The sequence below is a fragment of the Pocillopora damicornis genome, chromosome 5 (genome assembly GCF_964200805.1).
Source record: "Pocillopora damicornis chromosome 5, jaPocDami1.2, whole genome shotgun sequence".
Classification (NCBI taxonomy): Eukaryota; Metazoa; Cnidaria; class Anthozoa; order Scleractinia; family Pocilloporidae; genus Pocillopora; species Pocillopora damicornis.
Genome location: NC_142674.1, coordinates 12,163,999 through 12,189,695, shown reverse-complemented (window position 1 = coordinate 12,189,695; position 25,697 = coordinate 12,163,999). Strand labels below are relative to the sequence as shown.

At 37.5% G+C, this 25,697-nt stretch overlaps 2 protein-coding genes and 2 pseudogenes across 5 annotated transcripts in view; 2 read left to right on the top strand and 2 right to left on the bottom strand.

Annotated features, from left to right (window-relative positions):
- Positions 1 to 75: 75 nt before the first annotated feature.
- On the top strand, positions 76 to 12,504 carry LOC149045301 (fibroblast growth factor receptor 2-like; annotated as a pseudogene). The gene is made up of 17 exons (XR_016186473.1): positions 76 to 91; positions 578 to 841; positions 975 to 1,256; positions 2,505 to 2,753; positions 3,109 to 3,354; positions 4,272 to 4,544; positions 4,716 to 4,997; positions 5,310 to 5,417; positions 6,406 to 6,596; positions 7,171 to 7,287; positions 7,720 to 7,904; positions 8,749 to 8,868; positions 9,304 to 9,380; positions 9,510 to 9,550; positions 9,927 to 10,023; positions 10,931 to 11,027; positions 11,493 to 12,504. The product of XR_016186473.1 is annotated as a fibroblast growth factor receptor 2-like (transcript).
- A 2,508-nt stretch (positions 12,505 to 15,012) lies between these two features.
- LOC149045300 (QRFP-like peptide receptor) lies at positions 15,013 to 16,052 on the top strand (annotated as a pseudogene).
- Positions 16,053 to 16,385: 333 nt separating this feature from the next.
- Positions 16,386 to 21,843, bottom strand: LOC149045299 (ATP-dependent RNA helicase DDX24-like). 3 transcript variants are annotated; one of them, XM_089208162.1, is made up of 6 exons: positions 21,713 to 21,843; positions 20,710 to 21,479; positions 19,989 to 20,106; positions 19,230 to 19,326; positions 18,114 to 18,934; positions 16,386 to 17,805 (listed from the first exon to the last, which is right to left on the bottom strand). In XM_089208162.1, exons 3-5 carry the CDS (start codon positions 20,026 to 20,028, stop codon positions 18,841 to 18,843), a joined length of 231 nt encoding a protein of 76 aa, XP_089064288.1. In that variant the 5' UTR covers positions 20,029 to 20,106; positions 20,710 to 21,479; positions 21,713 to 21,843; the 3' UTR covers positions 16,386 to 17,805; positions 18,114 to 18,840. The 3 variants fall into 3 exon arrangements, with proteins under 3 accessions (XP_089064288.1, XP_089064289.1, XP_089064287.1); XM_089208163.1 differs by lacking the exon at positions 21,713 to 21,843 and having other exon boundaries at positions 20,700 to 20,775; XM_089208161.1 differs by lacking the exons at positions 16,386 to 17,805; positions 18,114 to 18,934; positions 19,230 to 19,326; positions 19,989 to 20,106 and having other exon boundaries at positions 20,769 to 21,479; positions 21,713 to 21,837.
- Positions 21,844 to 22,090: 247 nt separating this feature from the next.
- LOC149045293 (uncharacterized) overlaps positions 22,091 to 25,697 on the bottom strand; it is a 43,140-nt gene continuing 39,533 nt past the window's right edge. The window contains exons 2-4 of the mRNA XM_089205885.1: positions 22,885 to 22,995; positions 22,413 to 22,537; positions 22,091 to 22,244 (exon numbers count right to left, since the gene is read on the bottom strand). Coding sequence (XP_089062011.1) covers positions 22,091 to 22,244; positions 22,413 to 22,537; positions 22,885 to 22,995 — 390 coding nt within the window. The remainder of the gene's footprint in view (positions 22,245 to 22,412; positions 22,538 to 22,884; positions 22,996 to 25,697) is intronic.

The following is a 25,697-nucleotide window of genomic DNA, read 5'->3' as shown; positions in this document are numbered from 1 at the left end:
GTTATTCTGATTTTCGTGATTGTCTTTCTTCTTCCCACTGACCTTCTAAAGTGGAGGGTTAGGGTTAAGGGTGACATGACTTGGTTTAAGGGTAACATGAGTCGACTTAAAATGACTGAGATGATTTTGATTTTATCAACCGAGTTGATAATATATATTTGCCCCCGTAAAGAGTTTCAAAGCTAAATTTCGAGCGTTAGCCCTTCTTCATGGCGGGTGTTATACTCCCCCACCGACGCGACGCCACAGTTTCTTTAAGAGCTTATCCTCCTTATAGATGATTCAACTTGGTCTTGAGGTGAAATGATGTTAGTTAGGGTGTACATGACTTTCATGAGGGTGATATGACTGCTCATAAGATCACCTGACTTCAGTTAAGGGTTACCTAATGGCTAACTTGATTTTGTTTGGAGTATTGTAACTAAGTTTAAAATACGACATTGTTAAAAACATTTCTCAATTTAAGCTTTAGCACAGGTAAATATATTCAACTTTTCTATCTCTTCTTGTAGTGTTAAGTACAAAAAATTTGATTTATTTTGATAAAATCATCTAAACTGAACTATTTTTTTTGCAGAAAACCAGAAAGTGTTGAAAAGAGATGAACTCTATTTTGATATTGGTAGCAGAGAAAAGCTTCATTGTTCTATACACAATAAGACCACTCATGCTAGGTGGGTCATTAATAGGCAAAAGCTTGAAATAACAAACTCTACTTCTGAAAGGATCAGGGCTGAAGACAATGGCGATCTGTTCATTGATGACGTGCAGCTATCTGATGGAGGAATATATGAATGCCAGAGATTGGAATATGTTCAATATTACATTGTCTACATTAATGGTATGAAAACGCATCTTTTTATCTTGTAGAAATAGGCTTAACATGCAGGACAATGCCATGTAAGACAAGTACACTTCTGAATTTTCAACAGTATAGCTATGATATTGGTGCTTTTCATTACTGCTTTCAACAGCAAGATTTACTCAAAAGACGTTGGACCAACAAACCTTTATTGCGTACACGTCTGGCATTATAAGCTGTAGTGCTGATGGAACACCGAGTCCACAGATTTCTTGGAGTAAGAAAGGAAGAAAGTCCTTAGACCCGAAACGATTCACTTAAGTATCCAACGGCAGCCTGCGTATTGGTTTTGTAAAGCCTGAAGACAATGGAACATTCACTTGTACCATGAAACAAAGTAAAGGACCACAGAGGGTCACAAGCAGAGATAAAAACATAGTAGTGACAGTTATAAGTGAGTGACCAATGAGATAATATATAGAAAGTCATAAAGTCAGTTCTTCAAATGTAATGAATTTAATTTACTCAGTTTCAAAACCTTTTCGCTGTTCATATCCGCAGCCATGCGAGGCGACATTTTATCGTGAATATGTTTGTTGATTACGGTTGTTTTAGAGTAGGGTGTCCTGTTAAAAGAAATTATACTTAAGTTATTTATCAACAATGTAGTATCATCGTCAGAACTCAGAGTAAGTGCCCTTTGATGAAGCTTATAGTTTCTTTTCAAGCTGGTAATGTGCTTAAAACGACTTCAGTTGGTCATGGTGACGAATTCAATTTCTGAATGCATTATAATCGTTTATCTCGCCATTAAGTTACTTTGGATGTGGATTGTGACTTTTTGACTGCATATTGTGTCTTTTTCGTGTTATAAGGTCGGTAGATATGCATGACCTTATGAACACTCTGTTTGACTGTGATTGGCTAGAATCCCACACAGGCCTCGATTGCCACACTTTGACTAAATGTTCTTTCTGAGTCCACTGTCGCAAAGTTATTATGTTTTTTGTTTCTTGTGGTCCGCATCCATGTTTCCGGGATGTCTACCCCAATGTTCAATTTATGTTGTAACATGCGAAATCTTACGTGGATGGCCTCTTTTACCCTGCGTGTATAATAATAGGATCACAATCAATGTACTCTACTTCAGTCCAGAAATGGTGGTTTCCAGGTGTCTTCTGAAACTGCAGAGGCCTTTGTCTAAGCATGTCGTTTCTCGATCTGCCATATCACTCGTTTAACCATTACTTGCATGGGACTGCATGTTCCGCTGATGTAAACTTCGCATTACTCACGGGGAATCTTTTAGACCTCGGACTCTTGTTTTAAAGATGCAGGCCCATGGATGGCGAGTGACTTGTTACTATTTATAACATCAGTGAAGTGAATGGAATGCTTTCGGTTCTTCAAATGCTGTAGCAAACTATCAGCGTTTTCGCGAACCACGATTATAGGGTGATAAGGTTATCGAATGCTCCTAAAACTCTATAGCAATAACAGGGTAGACCATACTCTCCATGGCTGCGCCTTCTGTCTTTCGTAAACTGGTCCGAGATAATAGGAGTATGTAGACCTCAATACGAAGCGCAAGTGTCATTATCAAATGTTCATTATGTTAAGTTATGGCGTTTAATGTGTTCTGTGTAAATGATATTGGAATACCTCCGATTTTCCAAGGACATGTTATTTATTTACCTCCTAGTTCGACCAAAAGTGGATATTTCTGGAGCAAGCAATCTCATCATAGAAGGAAACAGTGTGAACTTGACGTGCAAAGTTGTGGAGGGTCGGCCTGAACCTCAGATCACATGGCTCAAGAATAATACATTGCAAGGACAGAGTTTGTCTCTCTTCTTTTCTGAGATAACAAAGGAGGACGAAGGACGGTACACTTGTAAGGCAGAGAATGCAGCAGGCTTTGACACCAAAGACATTGACATTTCTGTAAAAGGTGTGTTCGTCAAGTGTACAGTAATTCTTTACACAACTTGATTAGTTATTTATTGCGAAGAACTGGAAAGTCCTTACACTTGTTCTTTTGTTCCTGCTCTAAAAATATTATGGTTTCATGGCTAAGCTAGTAATATAGCCTGACTAACATGGTTTTTGGAAGAATTTGTTTGATACGATCCAAAAATAGTTCATCGTTTTCTTCTTTTTAAATTGCTAGTTGTTAATTTGTTTAAATTTATTGTTTTTCTTTTTGTGGGTGGGGAGGGGGGGAAGAGGGGGGAGAGGGGGGGAGAGGAGGGGGGCGTTGGGTGACTTCTAATTTTGCAATTTGTATTTATTTGCTTACTTTGCAGTTCCACCCCGTGTTAGTGATGAGTTTAGAAATCTCACCATTGCATTGAACTCCACATTTGAAAAAGAGTGTTATTTGAGAGGTGACCCACAAGTATATGTCAACTGGACCAAGGATGGAGTGCTACTTAATAAAAACAACACCTTAGTTATTGGACAAGTGACGTTTGAAGATAAAGGCTATTATGAATGTACTGCTGAAAATGATTATGGAAAAGCAAACTCTTCCTTCTGGATCGATGTCACTGGTAAACTCTATATTGTAGTTTATGTCATTTATCAAACTTGTAACTTAACAAAGCGTTTGTTTTTAAGCTTAAGCCAAATTTAAATAGACCTATTTTTTTCTTTCGCTTTTCATCCTTTTCCTTTAAAAATATCGATGAACAAGGAACTAAGGAGTCATGATCTTATGATACATTTTCATTAGTGTTAAAGGTAGTTCATCAACTAGGCTTTGAGTGAATCATTACCTAAATATTAAGGATTGAAGTTGGAAAGAGATTTTAAATGAACATTCATATAACTTGCTTCAAATTACCAACATTAGTACCCTTTTCTTCTAGAAAAGGGTACCTGATCACGTACAGTTGATTCTGACTTACACACACCCAGATTGTTATTGAAGGTGAATCCGTGACCAAAGAAATAATTTAAAACACCTTCTGCTATTAAGGAATTGCAAATTCTGGGGTCCACTTTAACATTTTTATCCGTGAACTCATATTAAAACGGACAATTTGGAAACGTCAAATGACAGATTTCCTTTTTTTTTTTTTTTCGATTTCAGAATACAAATGTTTTACATTGTTTTGATCATCATAGCCTAATAACTTTTCCAATTCAATATATACTGCTAAAAAAAGGAAACTGATTGTCATTGAACATATGTTTTTTTTAACGTCACACTCAACAACTATCAAGAAAAGGATTAATTTTATTGGGACAACTAGGACAACTTCAGGGCAAACGATATATTTTTATGCTGAAAGCGACGAAAACCTTCGAAAAAAATTGACGTTGGTCAAAAATAGACTTGAACATCGCGTTTTTTGTTTTGATTTTTTGTCGTTGTTGTTGTTTCGTCGTTTTATCAAGGATTGGATAAATGGAGTTAAACTGGACTACACAAACCTTATTAACTTTGGATTTTTTTAAATTGAAGTATCTCCACAGATTATAGAGCCTCCGATAAACCAGTCTGTTACCGAAGGAAACTCTGTGAACTTTAGTTGTCGAGCCTCAGGTGTGCCAACACCAACATTAGTCTGGGTTTTTAATAATGCTGACCTGTCATCTGGTATCAATCAATACAGTTACGAAGGAGAATCATTCCTGAAACTTTTAAGCGTTAAAAAAGGGATGGAAGGGACTTACAAGTGTGAAGCGAAAAATAAAGCAAATACAACTAGTTCCTCTGCAACTCTGCGTGTTTACGGTAAGTTTAATGTTAATGACGATAATGATGATGATGACGCTGACCGTGAAGACGACGCCGACGATAACCATGGCGATGACGATGACATGACGCTGACACTGAAATGATGCTGACGAGGAAAGTGACGAACGTGGACCATGATTTTAATCAATTGCTTTTTTCTTAACGTAGGAAAAGCCTTAGCTCAAATTGTTCCAGGTCATTATCCGGCACTCACAGCAGGAGACAACCTCACATTGACCTGCCACGTCAACGAAGAAACAATAAATGTAACTTGGAAAAAAGATGGAGACTCAGTACCCGAAAGGGCAAAGATTGATACACGATTCGATGACGAAAAGAGTACATTTGCTATAACTGGAGTTGTGAAGGAGGACAGTGGTGTGTATTCTTGTGAGGCACGTAACAAGCTCGGTTTTGTTGCCCGTTCCTTTGTAAAAATAAACGTCAAAGGTAAGCTGGTGTTACCGTTGTGTCTTAAAAAAAAACATACAACTTTACCGATTAAAAAATACATTTCCAAATAGATTAAAACTATTTTTTAATTAAATACGAAACAAATATGGGTCACCTGACCCATTACATGAAATTTCCTTGCATCGCTCTATGAAATTCAGGTCTTTCGTTTTTAAGAGCAGGTGTCAATCACAGGTTAAATAATGTGCCAAGCTATTCCAAAGCTATTTCGAAGAACTTGAAGTTTATTAGTACTTTTACTACCGTCGAGATTTGTCTAATGGTCATTTATCTATCTTACACAATTAGCAAAGCAAGTGCAAAGTTTCAACACTTTGTGGTATTACATTGGTGGATCAGTGGCGGCAGCGATTGTCATTTCGCTTGCCTGGTATTTCTGCAAGCGTCGAAGGACAGGTGACGTCCATTTTTCTTTGTTATTTCAGATTTCTTTGTCTGAAAGTAAAAGAAGGAAATATTTAAACTTATTTTGCATGTCTACTGGGGGGAAGGGGAATGATGGGACACTAAGCTAAGAGTCTTAGAGTAGAAATATTTTTATAAGAATTACTCGCGTGCGGCCAAAAAAATGCTAATTGTAGATTTTTTTCACGTCTGTATATGGTATCATCATTATAATTTCCATTACTGTTAACGGTGTTTGATAATAATTCTAAATTCAGCACATAGCACGTCCCTCCTAATTTATGCAAATTTAATATTAGTGCCATTACAGAAAAATTCTTTAAGAATATTCGATTTGATAAATTAATACAAACTTTTATCTTCTTTATCTCCTTCATTTCGTTATTTGGAATTGCAGCTATGGCTCTGTAAGTCAACTATTTCACCTTTTATTCATCAAATTCATCAAAAAAAAAAACACCCGGCATTACCTTCCTCATGGGTCACCACCTTGCATGATGACGATGACAAAAATCATATCGCAGTGACTTTACATTTATCGTGTTTATGATGCATTATTAACATTCATCAAGCGCTGTTAGAATCGGCTTCATTAGCTCGTTTGTTTAATTTTTTTTTATTTCAATAGTATCTTCTACCTATTCTCGGTTTGATTAATTTATAGATTTATGCGTTGAAATGCACGTAAAATTTTCTGATTTTAAAACCAACTGTTTCTTGTTTAATTTTAACAAACGACGAAGCTATTGTTGAACTTCATGCGATCGACAAAGTGTATTCAAATAACAATAATTACTGATATGTTTTGTAATAATTTATGCTTCTGGTTTAGTAAAAACATTGATTTCCCACTATCGGCAAGAGAGATTATCTCCCCAATCAATTTTTTTCCTTCTGATCTCTCTTTTCTTTTTATCACTTTTCTTTGTTTTGAACCTGAAAGTATACAAATTATACAATGTTAATTTCCAATATTTAGTCCTGACCAAGAGGAGGCAATTCAGATGGAGCCATTGAATGCAGAGGTAGATGAGTGGGAGGTTGCGGTGAACCGTGTCCTGCTTCAAGACGTCATTGGACGAGGGGCGTTTGGAGCCGTGTGGAGAGCTCTCCTGAGTTCACCAAATGGACAACCTGGAAATCGAACAGTAGCCGCTAAATGTTTCACGCGTAAGTCTCCTTCGATTTGTTCTTGATTTGTTCTTGTTCTCAACATATGTTGATCTCAGGGGTGATTATAGAAATGTTTTATTTGGAAAGAGGCAGGGGGGGGAGGGGCAAAGGTGGTCCAAAATTACTTCTTGACCAACGCACACTTTCCTCTTCTTCACTCAAGGTTACGCGCAGGAAAAAAGAAACAAAAGGCGGGGGTGGGGGGAGGGAGGACAAACAAACATACAAGATAATCAACCAGTTTGGCAATAAAAGTGATCCTGGCATTGCAGTAATGCTGCAATAGTTCTTGTTTCCATCAAGAAATATAAAAGGTCACAGGTATGGCATAGGTCACTAGGGGGTGGGGGGGTGAGTTGGGCAATCTGCTAGCTTGGGGGGGTGAGTTGGGCAATCTGCTAGCTTGGGGGAGAGGTGAGTTGGGCAATCTGCTATCTTCGAAAATTATCATTCAAATGGTAATAAGAAAAAGTAAGGTTTGTAGCTCAACCGGATTCTTTCTGGCTTGAACTTGCATAGAACAAATGTATTAATCAGAACGTGTCTCCATTAATGTATACTTTTGTTTTAGCCACTGCTGGAGAGGATGGAAGGAAATGTTTGATGACAGAAATTGAGCTGGGTAAACTTATCGGTGAAAACGTTCCGCCAAACATTGTAAAGTTCATGGGCTGCGTTACGACACAAAGTAAGTACTAAGCGTACAACATCTTTTCTAGGTATATTTTATTAACGATACTTCAAATGCTGAATGAACTCTCTTGGGACCTCTTAACATGAGTTCCGTAACTGGTATGTTAATGGAGCCAAGTTTGTCTTTTTTCGGTTTGGCAACCAGACTGTTTTTCTTCGAAAGCATGTATCCAACGAGAGTTCATTAAGGTCTCGGTCGGATAGCTTGAAATCTCGTGAACGGAGCTAACCAGCTTAATTTCTCCCTTTAACTTGTAGCAAATATTTGAAAGTAAATTCTGATGAAAGTAGATCCTAAAAGAATGAGTCCTTCGTGTAAGCTAAACTGCTTTATGACGAGAGCTATCAGGAATTTTATCTTTGATATACGGTAAGGAGCCTTGACATAGGATTTATTTGCTTTTTCTCTTTTTTAATGTCACTTAAGTTCATCCCATACTCATCATGGAGTACTTGCCATGTGGTGACCTACTTGGTTACCTGAGAAAATGCCGAGGAGTGAGGGATCGGTATTATCTTGGTGAGGGAAGAGCTCAGAATTTGACCAACTACGATCTTGTGCTGTTTGCCAAACAAATAGCCGCCGGTATGGTGTTCCTTGGAACGCGAGGTGTAAGTGGAATACTTGTCACGTGTCAATTCTAACTCAGAAAGAATCTTTCAGAGATTTAAACTTTTCATTTTTCAACAGCTCAGATTTTGGCCAACATTTTTGAGTGCTTTTACATTAGAGAAATCTCTAAGTTTTTTTTAACCATAATACTTTTTGTTGACATTAGCAGGTCACTGCAGATGTCAACAAAATGAGCCAAGAGACGAGAGTAAGGTTCATAATAATTCGGTTGCCGAGCCTCAAAAAATCCTAGCTCTTATTACCTGGAATGGTATAGAATTAGGCTAAAAAAAGAAAAGACAAACTCATGCAGCTGTCAAAGATCGAGTATGCGCTGATGGTTCATTTGGGCTAGTGGCGCGTCGTATAAATAATCTGCACTACATATAAATACATATATAAATATATATATGTATATAAAACCTTATTGCGACACTTAAAAACAAAACAAAACAAAGGGAAAAATGGAACTCCCTAAAAATCTGTAGAAGAAAACAGAGGTAAAGAGAAAACCATCTCGTCTTTTTCTTTCTTGGAACACAACGGGTCCTCCGTTGGCTTACCATTTCTAAATTTTATTTTATTATGATTATCAGCATAGTTATTACTATTATCGTTATCATTGTTATCATTATCGTTAATTTCGCTGTTGTAAAAAAGTCAATTTTTTTTTTGATAAAGAAAGAAGAAATCTTAGTTTTGTCAGCATTAAATCATTATGTAAAGCTGCCTTAGTTTCAGCCCCTTTATTGTTCGAACATACCCAGACGTTTAATTCACAGCTGTATTATATAAACCTACCGTTTCTTAACTCTTATATTCCGGCTCCTAATCTTCTGATAGATCATCCATCGTGACCTGGCGGCTCGAAACATTCTCCTCGATAACAACTATGTTTGCAAAGTGACGGACTTTGGTATGGCATATCAAAGTTTCAAGTACGGCCATGGAAATGCCAAAAAGGTAGAAAAAACTTTTTTGGTTGCTTTAGTGCGGTGTTTTCTGGAAAAAAGTTGGAAGCGTCAACATATTCTCTGCATAAAGTAAATGTACCTCGACTACCAACAGGGTTTCATAGCTCACTTTTACTTACAAGAAAAAAGCAAAACAAAGCAGAGTTAGAAATTAACAGAATAAGTACTCTGGCCTGGGTATCAGGATATGTCAATTTCACTAGCGTTTTTTGTAGAAAGCCCTGTGAAAGGAGTTACGTTTTCTGTTTTCCGTGACAACTTTACGAAGGCTAACATTGGATTGACTTATAAGGGAATGACAAATGTAGCTTTCTTTTCACATTTTAACATGTTTACGTTATGTAGCTTCATATTTTTTTAAAGATGGCTTTGAAAAAAAGGGACATAAGTTTTGTAAGGCAAACGTTTATTGGTTGTTTTCCAGGGATGTTTGCCAATCAAATGGACTGCACCAGAGATTCTGCTGGGAGAACTTGCTGGACTTTCCACCTTGAGTGATGTGTATGTATAGATATGCATATTAATCCACCAACCTAACGAACTGATTACCTTTAGATTTTTCTTTATTATTTCACGTCTAAAATTCACTCAGCGATTAACTATAGAATATTTCTGATATGCTCTCGTCAGGTGGTCCTATGGAATCGTCCTGTATGAGATAGTTACCCTTGGTAAGCCAAGCTATGTTCAATCAATACATTTAACGCTTAGAACAGCAATGTCCAAGCGCTATATAGAAGTAATGCTATTTTTAAACGGCTAAAGATATATGAAAGTCATATGTTTGAACTGCGGATAAATACGTGAATGAAAGTGATCTTCGCAGTAATGAACACTACTTAAGCAGTAGTGAAAATAAAGCCTGAAAAAAAAATTCGGACCTCTACGGGATTTGAACCCATGACCTCTTGTCGTGTCACACTTGACCATGATCATGGTTTCCGATCACATTGTGTAACCTTGAGACAGTGTCACCGAGAACTGTCGGTTACTTTAGGGTTGATATATTTGGAAATGCGACATGCACTTGTCCTTGTGCATTGACAGGAGGAATTCCGTACGACGGATGGTCAGAAGGCATGGTGGTTGCAGAGGTCACAAAGGGATATCAGATGCCAAAGCCCGATCATGTTGATAACAAACTGTGAGTTGCACTTTTTTAGCATAATACTAACGTGTTCCTAAAATAACCTAAGATCCAAGACGACACATTTATCGTTCTCATTGCCGAAATCTTTGCAATAAAGCAATTAGACTACAATCATATCAGTAACTTTCCGTTATGTGAATGTGAACCAGGAGCATACCGCATTCAACTGAGATACGGCTTGGACAATTATGACATCAAAATGTATTTGAAAATAATCAGAGCGAGTGAAGGAGTGCGATATGTTCGACGTCTCACAACAAACTTGAACCATTGCCTACACTATTTTCAATAAAAGGACAAACCTGAATTATTGCCTACACTATTTTCAATAAAAGGACAAACCTGAACTATTGCCTACACTATTTTCAATAAAAGGACAAACCTGAATTATTGCCTACACTATTTTCAATAAAAGGACAAACCTGAATTATTGCCTACACTATTTTCAATAAAAGGACAAACCTGAACTATTGCCTACACTATTTTCAATAAAAGGACAAACCTGAATTATTGCCTACACTATTTTCAATAAAAGGGCAAACCTGAATTATTGCCTACACTATTTTCAATAAAAGGACAAACCTGAACTATTGCCTACACTATTTTCAATAAAAGGACAAACCTGAATTATTGCCTACACTATTTTCAATAAAAGGACAAACCTGAACTATTGCCTACACTACTTTCAATAAAAGGACAAACCTGAACTATTGCCTACACTATTTTCAATAAAAGGACAAACCTGAATTATTGCCTACACTATTTTCAATAAAAGGACAAACCTGAACTATTGCCTACACTATTTTCAATAAAAAAGGTTCCTGTAGGAGGACCTTTTTGGTATTCTTTGCACAATCCATAAAAAGGTAGTTAAGAGTAGACCATCATTGTTAAATTTCAGGTATGATATCATGAAAAGGTGCTGGAATCGTAACCCTGACTTCCGTCCTCCTTTTGAAAACCTGCGACAAAGAATGGACACATACATTCGTGAAGAGGTTCGTTACTAGAATTGACAACTTCCCAATATTTTATGCATTTTAAAGACTCGAAAACTTTCCAAACTTCTTACCTTGCCCCCATGTGTTAGGAACAATACTTGGTAGCTTTGGCTTTATTTCCATTCGCTCCATAAAAGCTTCGGCTGAAACCATTCATAATTCTGGTAAGAGACATTTTCCAGCCCGTCTGGCCATTTACAAGCATTTCCACTCGTTGGCTGCCTCTGATATTTACGGCGGTTGTGATCGTCCCCAGGGCATAAATCTGCTCAGTTCTACCCACCTACTTGCAACTTCTCTATTTTCAGGGAGGAAATAAGAAACGCACTTAGTATATCCGCGACTTTAGCCCAAAGAGATTCTCAGTATGCCGGGGAAGTGATCGCACTTTTCAGCTTGACTTTACTGTGTTGTAACGCTCTGCGGCTAATGTGTAACCCTCGTTTGTTACTTTCTTTTAAGACATATTTGGAACTTCTTGACATGGGCGCTTATGACAAGGCAAAATACTCCAGGGTTGAAGATCTCGGAGATGAAGATGCAGGACCAAGTGAGGAAGTTGCAAAGAAGACCTCAGCTAAGAGATTGGGAAAATGGGCCAGTGACCGTCGTTAGGGTACATAATCGTCACTTCTCGGTGCTAAACTAAGTGTAGGTTTGTGTTGGTTAAATTTCTCTCCCTATAATTATTAGAAGAACATGTGAAAGCTTTGTCCTTGATTGACAAAATGATAATAATAAAAGTACAAGAAACTAATTAATTAATTCTTAAAGAATGCCTATAATAAATAGTTTAATCGGTGTAAGAATAAGGAATATTGGATAGATATGAAATAAACTTCCGTAATAGATTAAATCAGAAGAGAAAGAAAGAAACAAGCAAAAAACAACCTACTTGAAAAACGGCTCGTTTATGCCGATAGATGTACTTGGCGAGCTTTTCATTGTTTTATTGTGAAACCATTTACTAAATTTGTTTGTGGCAGACCTAGTAAGAGATCTCCTAACGGCGATATGAAATTTGGTAAAATTTTGTAGTTTGGTAATGAATTAGTCGTGTGGTATTAACTAGCACTTATCACTTAACGAAGTATCTTCTTTAAATTACTTATTTCATCACTTCTAGTGATTTGTTTAACTTTCAAGTTATCTTTCTTTGAAAACAAGCGAGAGCATTGTTATTGACATTTACCGTTTTGCTGCTAGTTTCAAATGCTTTTGTCATAAACGGAGAGAACCGTCTTAATAGAGTGTGTTAATTCAAATTAAGTGCTTTGGATTCGTATGAGAAAGAAAACGCCATGTAAAGGGTTCATACTGTTTTGCTATGGTAAATGGAGTGCTTGTTTAAAAACCGGGCGAAATGAGAGCACGGATAAGCGTTTAATTTTGTACGCTATCCAAACACAACAAGTTGTATTTAACATAATGTAAAACACTCTATTTAATATCTGCAATAAAAAGATTAGAGGCTTATCTTCTGACTTTTTATTGATTACCAAGTCAGTTGAGATTGAAACCATTCCGTATCCTCATTAAGCTTTTGGATGACGTCATCAGTCTTAAGCGCTGGTCGCATCTATGAAATGGCATCTTCATGTATATCACCAAATGAGATATCCACACTCTCAACTTTTCACACATACGGACGAAGCTATGGCTGGCCGCGTCTTTGACGCATGCTTTATCGGTCTGTTTAGAACTGTGTGCTTGTCAAGGGGAACCTTCGAGTTTGTCATCATGATAACAAAGGAGTCAGTTAGGATTTGTCGATGTTTCGCTGTTATAAAATACACTGGGGGCAATATTTTTTAACTGATTCGATCATTTCAAGATGCAACAGAAGGATAAGTTTTAAGTGCCCCTGTTATCAATGTTCTGATCCACTGTACTGCTGAATTGCTGAAGTGTTTCAATCCAGATTGACTGACCATGGCATATATCTCCCCGATTTATCTCTCCTCTGATATAATACTATGCCGGCTAAAGACAATCGAAACTTTTTTTATTATTTCTTGTTATAGTTTATTTTCTATCCCCTCATTACGAAAAAAACTGTAATAAAACTCTTCAGCACTGGCTGTAGAAGACGGTTTCTTCAAGGGGATTAAGAGAACAGTCCGGGGGGTGGGGAGGGAAGGGAAAAATTGGCGTGGTCTGGAACCTGGGGACGACGTTCTCTCAACTTGCGATAAAACGCATGCTAACCAGCGGTATCTTCAAGCAGCTGGGGACCTTTGTTGTTATTTCCTGATGAGAAAATTTTCGAACATAGAGAATCTTTTCTTCTTCAGAGGAAGTGTGAAGTTGAAATCAGTTGAGACTCTTTTTGTTATTTAAAGCCCTCTACGGGCAAACGTCGTTGTAATTAAGTGATCATGCTTTAGCCATGTTAGCAGCCGAAGGGACGAGATGTAAACGTGGAATGCGAACTCTTGCATCTACGGGATTATAATTGAATCAATATCAATAAATGTTTCTTTTCAAGCTAGAGTTGCAAATTCGATTCTTGGGTTGATACACGCGCATGCGATAAACACCAAACCAAATAGGATCTTTTCTTTCTTTATTCCTTTTCCTATTCCTTGGGGCGTTATTATATCAAAGCGGTCAACTGAAATTATTACGTAAAGAAATCACCTAAGTATTGTGGTCATAGCTTAAGAATAATCTCGATTTTGGAAACCAGCACGTGGCAGTTAAAGGAACCAAAAGAAAGGTAAAAACGAGCGATAAATTTCGCTTTGAGTAACGACTACGAGCTAGATAACATAATCACAAAACAAGTTATTGTTTACCAACGTTCGCGGGTCTTGATTACTTTATCGAGGATTACAGTCTAACTTGTCTTCTATTCAAAAACGATCTTGATAACACGGGGTCTTATCTTGAACTGAAACGCTAACTATAATTTTCTGTCTAAAAAGAACTAATCATGGATCGTCAACCTAACCAGAAAATATTTCGCAGCTTTCCTCGGAAGCGGTAACACTTAGCTTCAACGGAAGCAGTTACAAATCTTAGTTTTCCCTTTTAGGAACGAATTTCACCACGTCAAACTGGGTTTTCAATAGCACAAGGGAAGCTAAAGCATTGCGTTTTATTTGTCAATTTGATTCTTTTTTAATTATTTTTATTGCCCAGGTGATTTTCATCATCTATTTCTCTCGTTATGCGATAAATCCGCCGAAACCATCTTTCAAAATAGCTTAGATGACGAAAAAAAGGTTGACACAAAATTTGCGCTTCCATCATTCGATAATTTGGGTGGCAAATGCCTTCCCTAGGAGTAAGATTTCTTAGCTAAGTTTTTATTTTCCATTATCATTTCTCTAACTGAGCTCGAATCTCAGATTTTTCCCCTCATGATCGAAATAACCGATTGACACAATTTTAGTTCTGAAAAGAAGTGCAGCACATTTTTCACCAATAAAAAACAACAAAAACAAAACAAGACAAAAACAAACAACAACAAAAAAGAAAATGAAAGAGGCTGTTAAGCAAGCCGGCTGAACTGCGCCGTTTTGTGCTGAACATCTAGATTTTTGTAATTTTGACAAATTCACTTTTTTCCTGGCAGACCCAATATTCAAAGAACACAACGTTGCGTGAAATAAAGACTCAGCTTTTTTAGAGCTGAGCTTATCCCGTCAACAAAGTATTCAGATATTTTATGCTGACTTCTTCAAACAGTAGAGACTAGGAAGCTACAGATCCAAAAATGTTGACGTCCTCGTAGGCTGATAACAGTAGGAAAGCCACCTTCACAAATGGCGCCTGAAAGTGTCCTAAAAATAGCTAAAGCTACCATTGTTGCTGCTGCAATACTTGTGAAAAACGCACAGCACAAACAGCTTTGACATTTTCCATCAATTAAGTGCATATCCCCTTGTGACAGAAGTGATGCACTCTTCATTGATGGAGAAAGCCTGGGTTTAACGGATGTTTTTCCGATAATTATTATTGCATGCTGTCACTATCTATGTCGCCTTTCGGTGTACGCGCGCGTTGCAGACCTATTTCCTCTATTTTTTTCTTTAACCATGGCACCTCATTCTCTTCAGGCTCCACGGTGCAGCCTCCATTCTCGTATCCATCAAGAATTAAACTCACCTTCGCCATCTTATACACTGCAATCATTTCAATGGCCTTAGTTGGAAACATTTTGGTGATCTATATTCTGTACAAGAGGCCAGAAACAAGAAGATTAACAAGCTTCATGTAAGTCAACCTCGCTGTGGCCGACCTGCTCGTAACAGCTGTTGTCATGCCTCAGTCGATGGAACTCATCTTTTCAGACAATCTGTGGATCGATGGAACAATTGGTGAACTCCTTGCCAAGCTCATCATGTTTGTTTTCTTCGTGGCGGTCACAGCGTCCCTCTTCTCTCTAACAGGCGTGGCTTTAGACTTCTTCTTCGGAATTGTCTTCCCATGAAAACGTTCCCTCGCTTTGGGAACAGAAAGATCTTGGTTCCCACAATTTGGATCACCTCAATGTGTCTGATGACTCCATGGCTGATCACAATCAAAGTTAAGAACTCCAGGATAGAATTAAAGTTTACTCAGTTTGGCGAGACTCAAGCAGCTTTGAGAGGTATCTTTCTTTACATCGTAGTCACCATCTACTTGTTGCCCCGAGTTACCATGTGCAGTCTCTATGGACACGTCTGTCACACACTGCACAGGGACAAACTGCCATTGCCATCAACAATCGCGCAACAACTCGGGCCCATGCTACCAAGCGTCAAGTTACGGTCGATTGCTGTCGTTGTTGCCTTTGCACTTTGCTGGCTTCCAGCGCATGCGTATCATATGATTTTGGCCATTGACTTCAGTGTGCGTGAATCGTTGCCATATAATTTTGTGCTGTTATGCTATTGATGTGGACATGTAAACATAGTTGTTAACCCGTGGCTCCTGATATACCTTAAGAAGAAATTCCGTGCCGCATTTAAGAGAATGATAACTTAACCTTTATCGAGAATCTTATTTGCTAGCAAGAATAATGAAGAAGTGTAACTAAACTGCCTATAAGAGACCCGATTGTTCAAGTAAGAGAACATTAAACAATTGGTTCATACATCAGCGTGCGTTCATCGAGATACGAAGCGCGCGGAAAGTTTGGAGAGCACGAAAGATGCGTAAGAGTTACTCGAGGCGTAGCCGAGAACAACTCTAGCTTCTTGGGTGCTCTCCAAACTTCCCAAGTGTTTCATATCTCGATGAACGCACAGCTGATGTATGAACCAATTTCTTTAACATTTTCAACCCGATGGAAAATTTTTTTCGCGAGGGATTTGTTTGCTGACGTCATAAGCGTGCACAATAGGAATATGAAGCACGCTCGCGCAATTGAATTTGATTAGACAAATTTACTAGCTATGTTATAATACCAGTTTACAAGTTCTGTGTGAGGATTATTGTTAACTTTTCATAGGTTTTACTATATTCAAGTTGTGACATTTGCAAGCTCATTACAAGTCTAGCTACCTGCAGACCAAATTAATTGAATTCATATCGATGGATTACGACTCTGCAGAACGTGATCCACTAAATCAAGGGTTGACTTAACCTTTTTTGTCTTCATGCAGCATTTGGCTCGCATGATAATATAATACAAAAATATAATTATTATGATAGAAAGTGTAGATTTTTACCGCCTTGATGTGCAAGTGTTAAAATGAAGAATTGTGTAGAGATCTAGTTGCCTCTCATTTTCGCACTTTTCTCTTCTTTTCGGATGCCGTTTGTTAAACATGTCCTAAAAAACCTTCGCGCTACCCGGTAACTGTTTGGGAAATGAGACCTGGCCTGCACTCGACAGAATGGAGGAAGTAGAGCCTCCAAAAGAAACAAAACAAAACAGAACGAAAAGATGCACTTTACCATGACAATGCAAATTGCGTTCGAAGAGAAATAGCTCACACTTACATAGTAACATATTCTCATTGCATTGATAGCAAAAAAACATTCACGCATAAACTAAACGGCAAAGATTCAAGGGAAGTTTAGTGTGAACGAGACTTGGAGTGAGTTCTCAGTAGATGACTTATTTATTAGAAAAGGGTTATTCTTCACGTCTCCTCAAGTAACGCCACTGAATCTCCTGCTTACTACACATCTACATTTTTTTAAAAAATGTTTTATTTTTATATATATGAACAAGCGAAAGGCTTGTGGACAACATTTGTCAAGCATGTGAAAAATAATTTCCCTTTAAAACAGCGTTTTCAGCTCCTTTCCGACCCATTCTTGAAACCTTCATATGACCAACGGCAATATGTGACTGAAACAACCCTAACTAACTAAATTCGGGCCACTGAGTAAAGAACAAAAAAATCTGTAAATCAATTCAAGTCATAAATCAAGAAAATGCACAAAGTGGACATGTGTTGTCAGACTGTGACTAGTTGCTTTATCCAGTCGTATTTTACCGCGAGTCTGAAGGGTGGTGTCCCGAAGATTAAAGAACGCCATTGCTTCAAGTTACATTGTATCCATATAGCATCGGGGTCAAAGACTTTGAGACGAGATTTTAGTTTATTCTGCCACTGACTGGTCAACCTTGCTCAAATCAACTCTTTCTCGTCCAGTCCAGTTGTTACAAGTAAGAATCTTTCTCCATTTCGTGTTTTTAATCTCCCTTCTTCTTTCACGATCAGTTGTCGACCTCGTTTGAAGAATGCAAGTTACGTTTTGCTTTTCTTGTTTCTTTTCTTTCTTCTTACATCTTCAACAGCCACTTTTTCATTATCTTCTAAATTCGTGTCGGCTGTGAATACCGAAATAAGACGAACATTTAAACAATTGGCACATGACTAGGAATGGAAAAAAGCAGTTATCTCATTAAAAAAAAACATGTGGACCAGAAAACCAGAGGATGGCAGCAGGAAAAGAGAAGATAAAAGACAAACAAACAAACAAACAAACAAACAAACAAAACAAAATAAAAGGAGCCTCAGTTGACACTAGCTCTGTTAAATCACTAATAATACTCTCACTAAAGATCACAAAACGATGTGTTTAGCAACACATCATTTTGTCCCTCAAAATACTCTTGTTTCTCTATTCACTTAATACCTTTGATCCCTGGCATTATAAGGGATCCAGTTTTAGTCGGGTACTTTCCACTAAAACCAGCAGGAATCAGAGGTGTCTTCAGCAAACCAGTAAGTTCCGCTGTAAAATAAAACGGCACTGATATAGATTCTATAAAAAAATTTACCAATAAATGAAAGGAGCACTCGACTCAGGCTAAGCTAACGCTAACCCACACAAGGCTGGAAATCAAGACTGTTCACTATCTTTTCATGCTTTCCTTTCACATAGAACTCAAACGTAAGAACCATGGGAACAATAATCCTCACCCCACCCTAATACTACAAGCCAAATGTAACCTATTTTGATTGCACTAAGATATTATCAGCCTGTAAGATCCATTATTTTTGGTGGGACTGTCAGTACAACCATTGTCTGCCTTAACTAAAGGTTGATTACCTTTCAATTGCTTCAACTTTACTTGTCGCTCTTTCCTTTCTCCCTGATCTCCGAGATCTTCCAGTCTGTAAAAAACTCTTTTAAGGAAAATAAACTGAACAGGACAGTTTATAAAATGTGACATCAAACCTTCAAGACAGTAAAGTTCCAGAACACCAGTTCCGCCCGTTCCGTTGAAATGTTTTCTGACAATAAATGCATTCAAGCCCAAACCACCTAAGACTGATGTTGAGGCTGGTAGTCTAGTTAGTCCCAGACCTTGTGATAGCACACAGGAGCGAAGAATGTGCATGTAAATGAATGAATCATCTCATCGAAAAAGATACAAATCTTCGTCAACTTCAATGTCCATGGCTTTGGCAGAGGCAAGTATCCAGTCATTACTTGACTTTTTGCGCCTAAATCTGTGAATATGGTTCGATGGCTTTCATTAAAGGGGGAGTTTAGACAAAGAGAAAGGGAGGGGAGGGGGGGAGGGTTGGAAGGAATTGAGAATGAAGGAGAGAACATCCGTAACTGCGTAAACAATTCTTTGTGCGAAAAATGCTGAGCTGTCGAGCTCGATTATCAATTTGGGCCTTTTTCTTACACGAAAAGACAAACAAACAAAACAAAAAACGAAGGGCTAACCAAAAGATAATTGCCATATTTCTCTTTTCCTTTCTTTCTTTCTTTTTTTTTTTTTTCATCTTCACCTACTTGTGTTCTTCTTTGTCAATTTGCTTGGCGAGAGAAATTCTTTTCCTAATGGAGGACATAAAAGACACATCAACTGGAAAGGAGTCTAGCTCGTTTCCTGCAACACAAAATTTTAAAAAGAATAAAATCAAGAAAACAAATATGAAAAAAAATAAAACAAACAAACGAACGACACGAGAGACTGTAAGTTAACCCTTAAACGCCTATTAATGACTGGCATCTAGTTTCTTCTGACAGCATCACTCCTGAATCAAACATAAAGGTCACGAGAATAAAGGGAACGACCATCTAAAGAAACTCTTGATTGTTAAACAAATTCTCTTTGTTAGTTCCATAGAAAATTCATGGAAAATGGTGTGGAGAAAATGTAAACTGATTTTTAAGGGTGTAAAGGGTTAAATTGTATTCGGGCTCAGTATGGTTTTAAGGACCAGATATCTTGAGTTGATATATTTTGAGCCCTTTTACCAGTATTTGTTTTAAAACTGCAGGTTCTCTTTAAAGTCACGAGAATAGGGGAAATGATCACCAATTAAAGAAGCTCTTGATTGTTACACGAAATCTCCATGTCAACACCTTAAGAAATATATAAAGAACAGTATGCATGGAAAATATGCATACTAACGTTGAGGCGTAAAGATTTATCTAACTAAAAAGGAAATTTAGACGAATGGCACCTTAAACTGAGAGAGATTTCCAAATAAACTTTTAGAGTTTAACTGTTAAAGAGATACGTTGGAGATAATAAAGACACATCACCTCCATTAAGTGCCTTCATAATTTTCTTGTATGATCCCATTTCTTCTGGGCCAACAAGAACGACACTCAGACCTTCCTTGCTTGCTCTAGCTGTCCGTCCACTGCGGTGAATGTAAAGCTGTTAACGAACACAGAGAAATAATTTAGGAACGGAGGATCACATGAGGTGGTTGCGCTAAAGTTTATATAGTTACATTGTGGTTACATCATTACACAACAGTTCATTATTAAACGAGATACAACTGAGGACGATAAACGATAAAAAACTGATCCTTCCATATAAATTGCATTTGGAGAACAGAGTCAATTTTTTTTCTAAATCAAAAATCATTAACTGAAATGAATTGTTTTGATTTCGGTAGGTGAACCTCACACATATACACAAATCGGAAACAAAACAAAGATTTAGAAAATGAAGTTTTAAAAAGAAGTAAAGAGATACAATAACATAAATTTAGAGAAAGAATTCGGGCGTCAACTGCGTTCGAACTTTGCAATCCACATTCTGGTTGAGCTTCTCTTACAGTTGAGACTTGTAGCCCACTGGTCAACGCATGGTCGGTTGAAGCAGCGTGCCCCCCAAAGCCTTTTGTCAAGTTAGAGTTTCGCGGAGAATGAAAGCACTGCCGCCAAAAAGCAATCGCTTCCGTTCCCGCCTACGGCACAGGCTAACCACCGACACAAGCTAACCAACCGTACACACATACTTACACGTACTTACATCAGGGTCCTTCGGGACTTGATAGTGAATTACATGCTCTACAGCTGGTATGTCCAAACCTCTCGCGGCCACATCTGTAGCCAGAAGTAAGCCACTCGCACTTTTCTTAAATCTAACAGGCAAGAAAAAAAATCAGCTAAAATTTTATTTGCTGGTGTAAGTCCTATCTAGCTTTAAATATTCTCTGAGGGGGGAGAGGGGCGGGTTTTAATCAGTCAAGGCGATCCAGTTATAGTCTATATATAAAGGAAATTCCATTGTCAATCAGGATGGGTTTAATAGGTCAGTCAGGTCGTAAACTAAACTCACTGTTTTGATGAAAAAAAAATAGTAATAAGATCAGGATGATCCTGATCCAAGGCCACATAACACGCGTGTCGCCTCGTGTTTTGCGCAAAGCAAGTTGCAGAATAAAGAACGTGAAAGACGCAACAGGAAAAAGCACATTATCTACAAAATTAGGTTCCTAATTGTTGCTTTGATCTGTTTTGCTGTTTTTTTTCCTTTATTTCGTGGTTATTTTTGTTCTTGGTTTTTTTTCTTCTTTTTGTTTGTTTCATTGTTTTTTGTATTTTCCATTTCAATCAGTTTTCACCCGACCTGTCTAAATTCTTTAATCTTTGCCTTTGTTGCATGCTGGCGTGAAGAACCCACGGGTCAAAGTCCAGTATCCTAAACAAAGAGCCCAGTCTCCTCACACAGTCCACGGTGTTGGAGAAAACCAAAGTACGGCCTGGGTACCGGGAAAGGAAATAGTAGAGATATAGGTCCTAGAAAGAAAATTCAAAATAAATCTGAATGAGGTGATTTTTACAACAACTGTATGTTTCGTAGTTCTCCTTCTATTTCACTTGGTACACCTCTGTGGCTCCGTGGATCATGTTACTAGACAGTGCGGTGTACATGTAGATGCATTTGGCTCAAAACAATAATAAAAAGTAGTAAAAAGTGTATCCTGGATCTTGAAGTGTTTCGCTTCCTTGTCAGCTCAACAATTACAAACCTTCTCTTCAATTGCACATGAGATCTTTGCTTCTGTCAGGGTTTCTACGGTTCCTCTCTTGTTGGTGACATCGATAATTTTACAACTGTTCTTCTGCAGCCCAACTTTGTCCATCAGCGACACTAAAAATGTAGAATGCAAAGAGTGTTGCTGTTAACGGAAGAACACAAGCCGATCAACTCAATCATGTTTAACTAACGGTTCTTGTGATGTTAAATAACAAAGACAAAAGCAAAAGCAACACAATAAAAGCTTGGACACACTTGATAAAGCCGCAAATTTTCGGGTTTTAAATGATGGATAATTTAAATCATTTCATTCCTTCAGTAATAGCTGATAAAATACGTTGATGCCATCTCTAGCTTCTATTACTCTGAGTCAAATGTGCCGTGATTTACCTAAGCCTTCTTCACTTGTGATCTTCTTTTCTTTTCCTTTCCTCTTAAACGACTTTGGAAGAGTTAAAGTTGCAGAGAATATAAACTTCTGTAGATGTCTTCGCTTTGCAGTTCCCTCATCTTCATCATTATCACTGCGAAAAAGAAACACTAAAGTTAAAATTTTATAAAAAGAGAGTCATTTACCTCAGCTTACAGGTTGGCTGTCAAGAAAACCATTTCAGAAAGAGAAGCCTGAAAAAATTAAAGTTTCAATGGAAATTGAAGTCCATTGCTAATATAAATGTAGATGTGGTATGTACCTCTTTCTATGAATGAGCTCCAATATTGAAGACAATTCTTGAAAGTGGCCTTGCTCCACCATTCTGTCTGCCTCGTCAATTACAAGATATCTCAAGTGCTCCAAACGGCAGACATGCTCTTCCCCCTGAAATTAAACGCCGCGAGCAGATATCTCTAGAATCATCCATTTGATATAAAGAGGCTACACTCCAATTTGACTGTTGGTTATTGGAAAAAAAAGAAAGAAAAAAAACACGCCAGGTAATGATGTTTACATAGCAGTGGAAAATGCTTACAGCTGTGCTTATTATTTTTACGGCGTTTTACGAACGGAAAAACTTACGCGACATTGGAAATCCAACTTTATGCTAAAAACTACACAGGTCAACCGATCTCAAGAGAAACATACCTACATGTACAAGTGTGTGTCGACTGTTTCAGATCTCTAAAAGAAAGTGAATCAGTACAACTTATGATACATGAGGTACTTACATCGGAAATCAAATCCCACAGTCTTCCCGGGGTGGCTACTATTATCTCAGGACACTTGTTTAAAAGTCTCTGTTGTTTTTGAGGTGCCATTCCTCCAACCACAGCAACAATCTTGAAAAAAAGGAGTTGTTTATTGATTCAAATAATTTTGAGGGACTTTGCTTGCTGGGTATTTCTCTGATAAAAGATACACGTTGAAACAGGACTAGAAGGGGCGGCAAGGGAGGGGAGGGTAGGGGGTAAATGGTACATCATAAGGGGTAGGATTGTAATTCTCTGAACAAAAGGGTTTTTATATACTTTGCTGATGAAGGGGCGAAGATAACATAAATATTTCAGCCCAGAATATGATACCACAAAGGCGTGAAATTGCACCTAATACAGGCGCCAATACGATTAAATTTTTCTCTTTGGTGACCAAATCCTGAAAATTAGTCGCCAAATTGGCGAATGAGTTAAAAAGATTTGTAAAGATAAATCCGCGACAAACTTCCTTGTTAAGTTTGTTTCCAAAACAGGTGAGCTTGAACGTTGTATATCATCCATCCCAGTGTCCACTTTGTGGCACGTAAAATATCTTTTTCCAAACATAATTTTGGAGGGTCTATCTAGAACGCTGACAGCGGAGAAAAATAGGTTTTGTTTGTCTTTAAAAATGGCGACCAACTTTTTTCGAACTAGCTACCACTTTGAAAAATTTAAGAGCCAAGTGGCCACCAGGAAAAAAAACTACACGCCCTGTACGGTTTATGTTTATGTCAGCGCTGACTCATTGTCAATTTAAGTTGCTTAAGCTTATTGAGGCTACAAATTTATGTTTCCAAAAGAAAATATAAAAAACACTTTCCAAACAAGAGATAGGTTTGCCTTCTGCTCTACTGAAAAAAATAGTATTAAATAAAGGCTATCGAGACAAAATTGACTTATGCCAATAAAAATAAAGTGATAATTGAGTTTCTAACAATGGAAAACAGAATCTAACTGTGGAGGTAACTTCCAAATTGTCAATTTAAGTACATAAAGTTTACCTCTAAAGATGTATGTTTTGCAGCCTGTTTGAGATGATTTTTTATTTGTATAGCCAATTCTCTGGTTGGTGTCATTATCAACGCCAGGAGTGGTTTCTTGAGCTTGGATGTTCCAGTACCAGTTTCTGTGGCTTCTGTAGCATTATTTTTGGTAGCATTTTCTATAGTTTCTCCTGCTTCTTGACTGGTCTTCTGGCCAAGGATGTGGGTGAGAATTGGAATCCCAAAGGCCAGTGTTTTACCAGAACCCTTGTAAATACAAACAATTTTTTAAAATTAATACATTTAAATAACATCCTCCTTAAAAACCAGCCATTCTTGAAATCAAAACTTCTCCCAAGTGATTTTATCATAACTTCAACAGAGAATTTCAGAGCATCATCCTACGTATGATATGAGAACTAAGAAACTTACAGCAATGTTATTGTAATGCACATTCTTGCATAAAGAATATTCTGCCAACCAACTATAGTATTATAACACCTACATATTGAGGGAAGAACTATCAAATTATTTCTTAAGAGATTAAAATTTAACTTTCAATCCATCTGTCAGTCAGTCTGAGTTCTTTCAAGAGGTACACTATAAACATACTTTCAGCTCAATGGCTCTCCTCAAGAGTGCTTTAACAAAAGTCATATTTGTAATTATTTAACACTCTCTTAGTACTGTGCAATGATAGGAGTAAAAAAATGTACTTTGTCTGGTGCATTTCCCATCCATAATTCCAGAAAGTAATTCTTACCTAGAGGATCTTCCTCCAGTCTATTGTCAGTGACCATTTCTACTCTGTTTTGCTCTTCTGACTGGGCTTTACTTTGGGCCTTGTTTTTCTTTTTCCTCTTCTTTTTTCCCTTTGTCTATTGGTCATTCTTTGTGCTTTTCTCAAGTTGTGTGAGTGGTGTGGTATCTGTTTGTTCCTAATTATCCTGAAGATATAAAATCAAAGGAGCATACTGTGTAGCTTTTTTGTTTATTTTTTTTTCTGTGAGCCAAAATTTTAGAGAAAACCAAAAAAAAGCCTGTATCCTTAAATACAAATAATTGTACATGTAAGTGTAAAGACTGAAAAAATGCATGAGCATGAACCCTTGGGCCAGTGCAGTCTGCTGTCTTTGAAAAATTAAGGACAAATTGCTCTCAAAATGATTTTGATGACTTGATGTATTTTCATGTAGTTCTCGTGGAGAGTGTTACTGTTGTTTCTTTTTGCTTGTTTGTTTGTTTGTTTTTTTCATTTAAGGTATGACTAGCAGTTATCTTTAGTTTGTTTTGTTTCTGATGTCAAACACACCCAATCTAACTCAGGAGTCAAGTCATTCCATTTGAGTTGAATTGAGTTGATTGAACAACATTTTCAACCTTGCCTTGGAACAGGTTGAGGATTATTTATTAAGTGTCATGAAATTTGACTTTTAGTAGGACATTTCCACTTTACATGGGATGGTTAATTCAGATTTTCAGTATCACAAGATGACTTAACTGCCAATTAACTTCTGGTGGGACATGGTTTGATGCTACTCTGGGTTAAAGATTTAATGAATGTAACTGCAGAAGTTACAATTAATAGACCCAACATTTTGACACTCCTATCTAGTGCCTTCATCAGGGGTGATCTAAACGCTGCAACAAAAGGTCCTGTTATACCATTCCTAATTAGCTACCTTTCTTTCTGACAAGGTGTAAATAGGTGTCAGGAAGTAAGCCGCCATCATCATTAAAGGAGCGCAGGTGGAGTTAATATGCCAGGCTTCCAAACAAAGGCGCTGGTGGTAACGCCGATTA

What these genes read in the sequence shown, in the direction of transcription:
- LOC149045299 (XM_089208161.1), bottom strand. Translation starts at nt 21,826, where the DNA reads ATGGACAAAGTTGGGCTGCAGAAGAACAGTTGTAAAATTATCGATGTC. An exon ending in CATGTGCAATTGAAGAGAAG is followed by an intron (nt 21,480 to 21,712) that starts GTTTGTAATTGT and finishes TTTTCTTTCTAG; the next exon opens with GACCTATATCTCTACTATTT.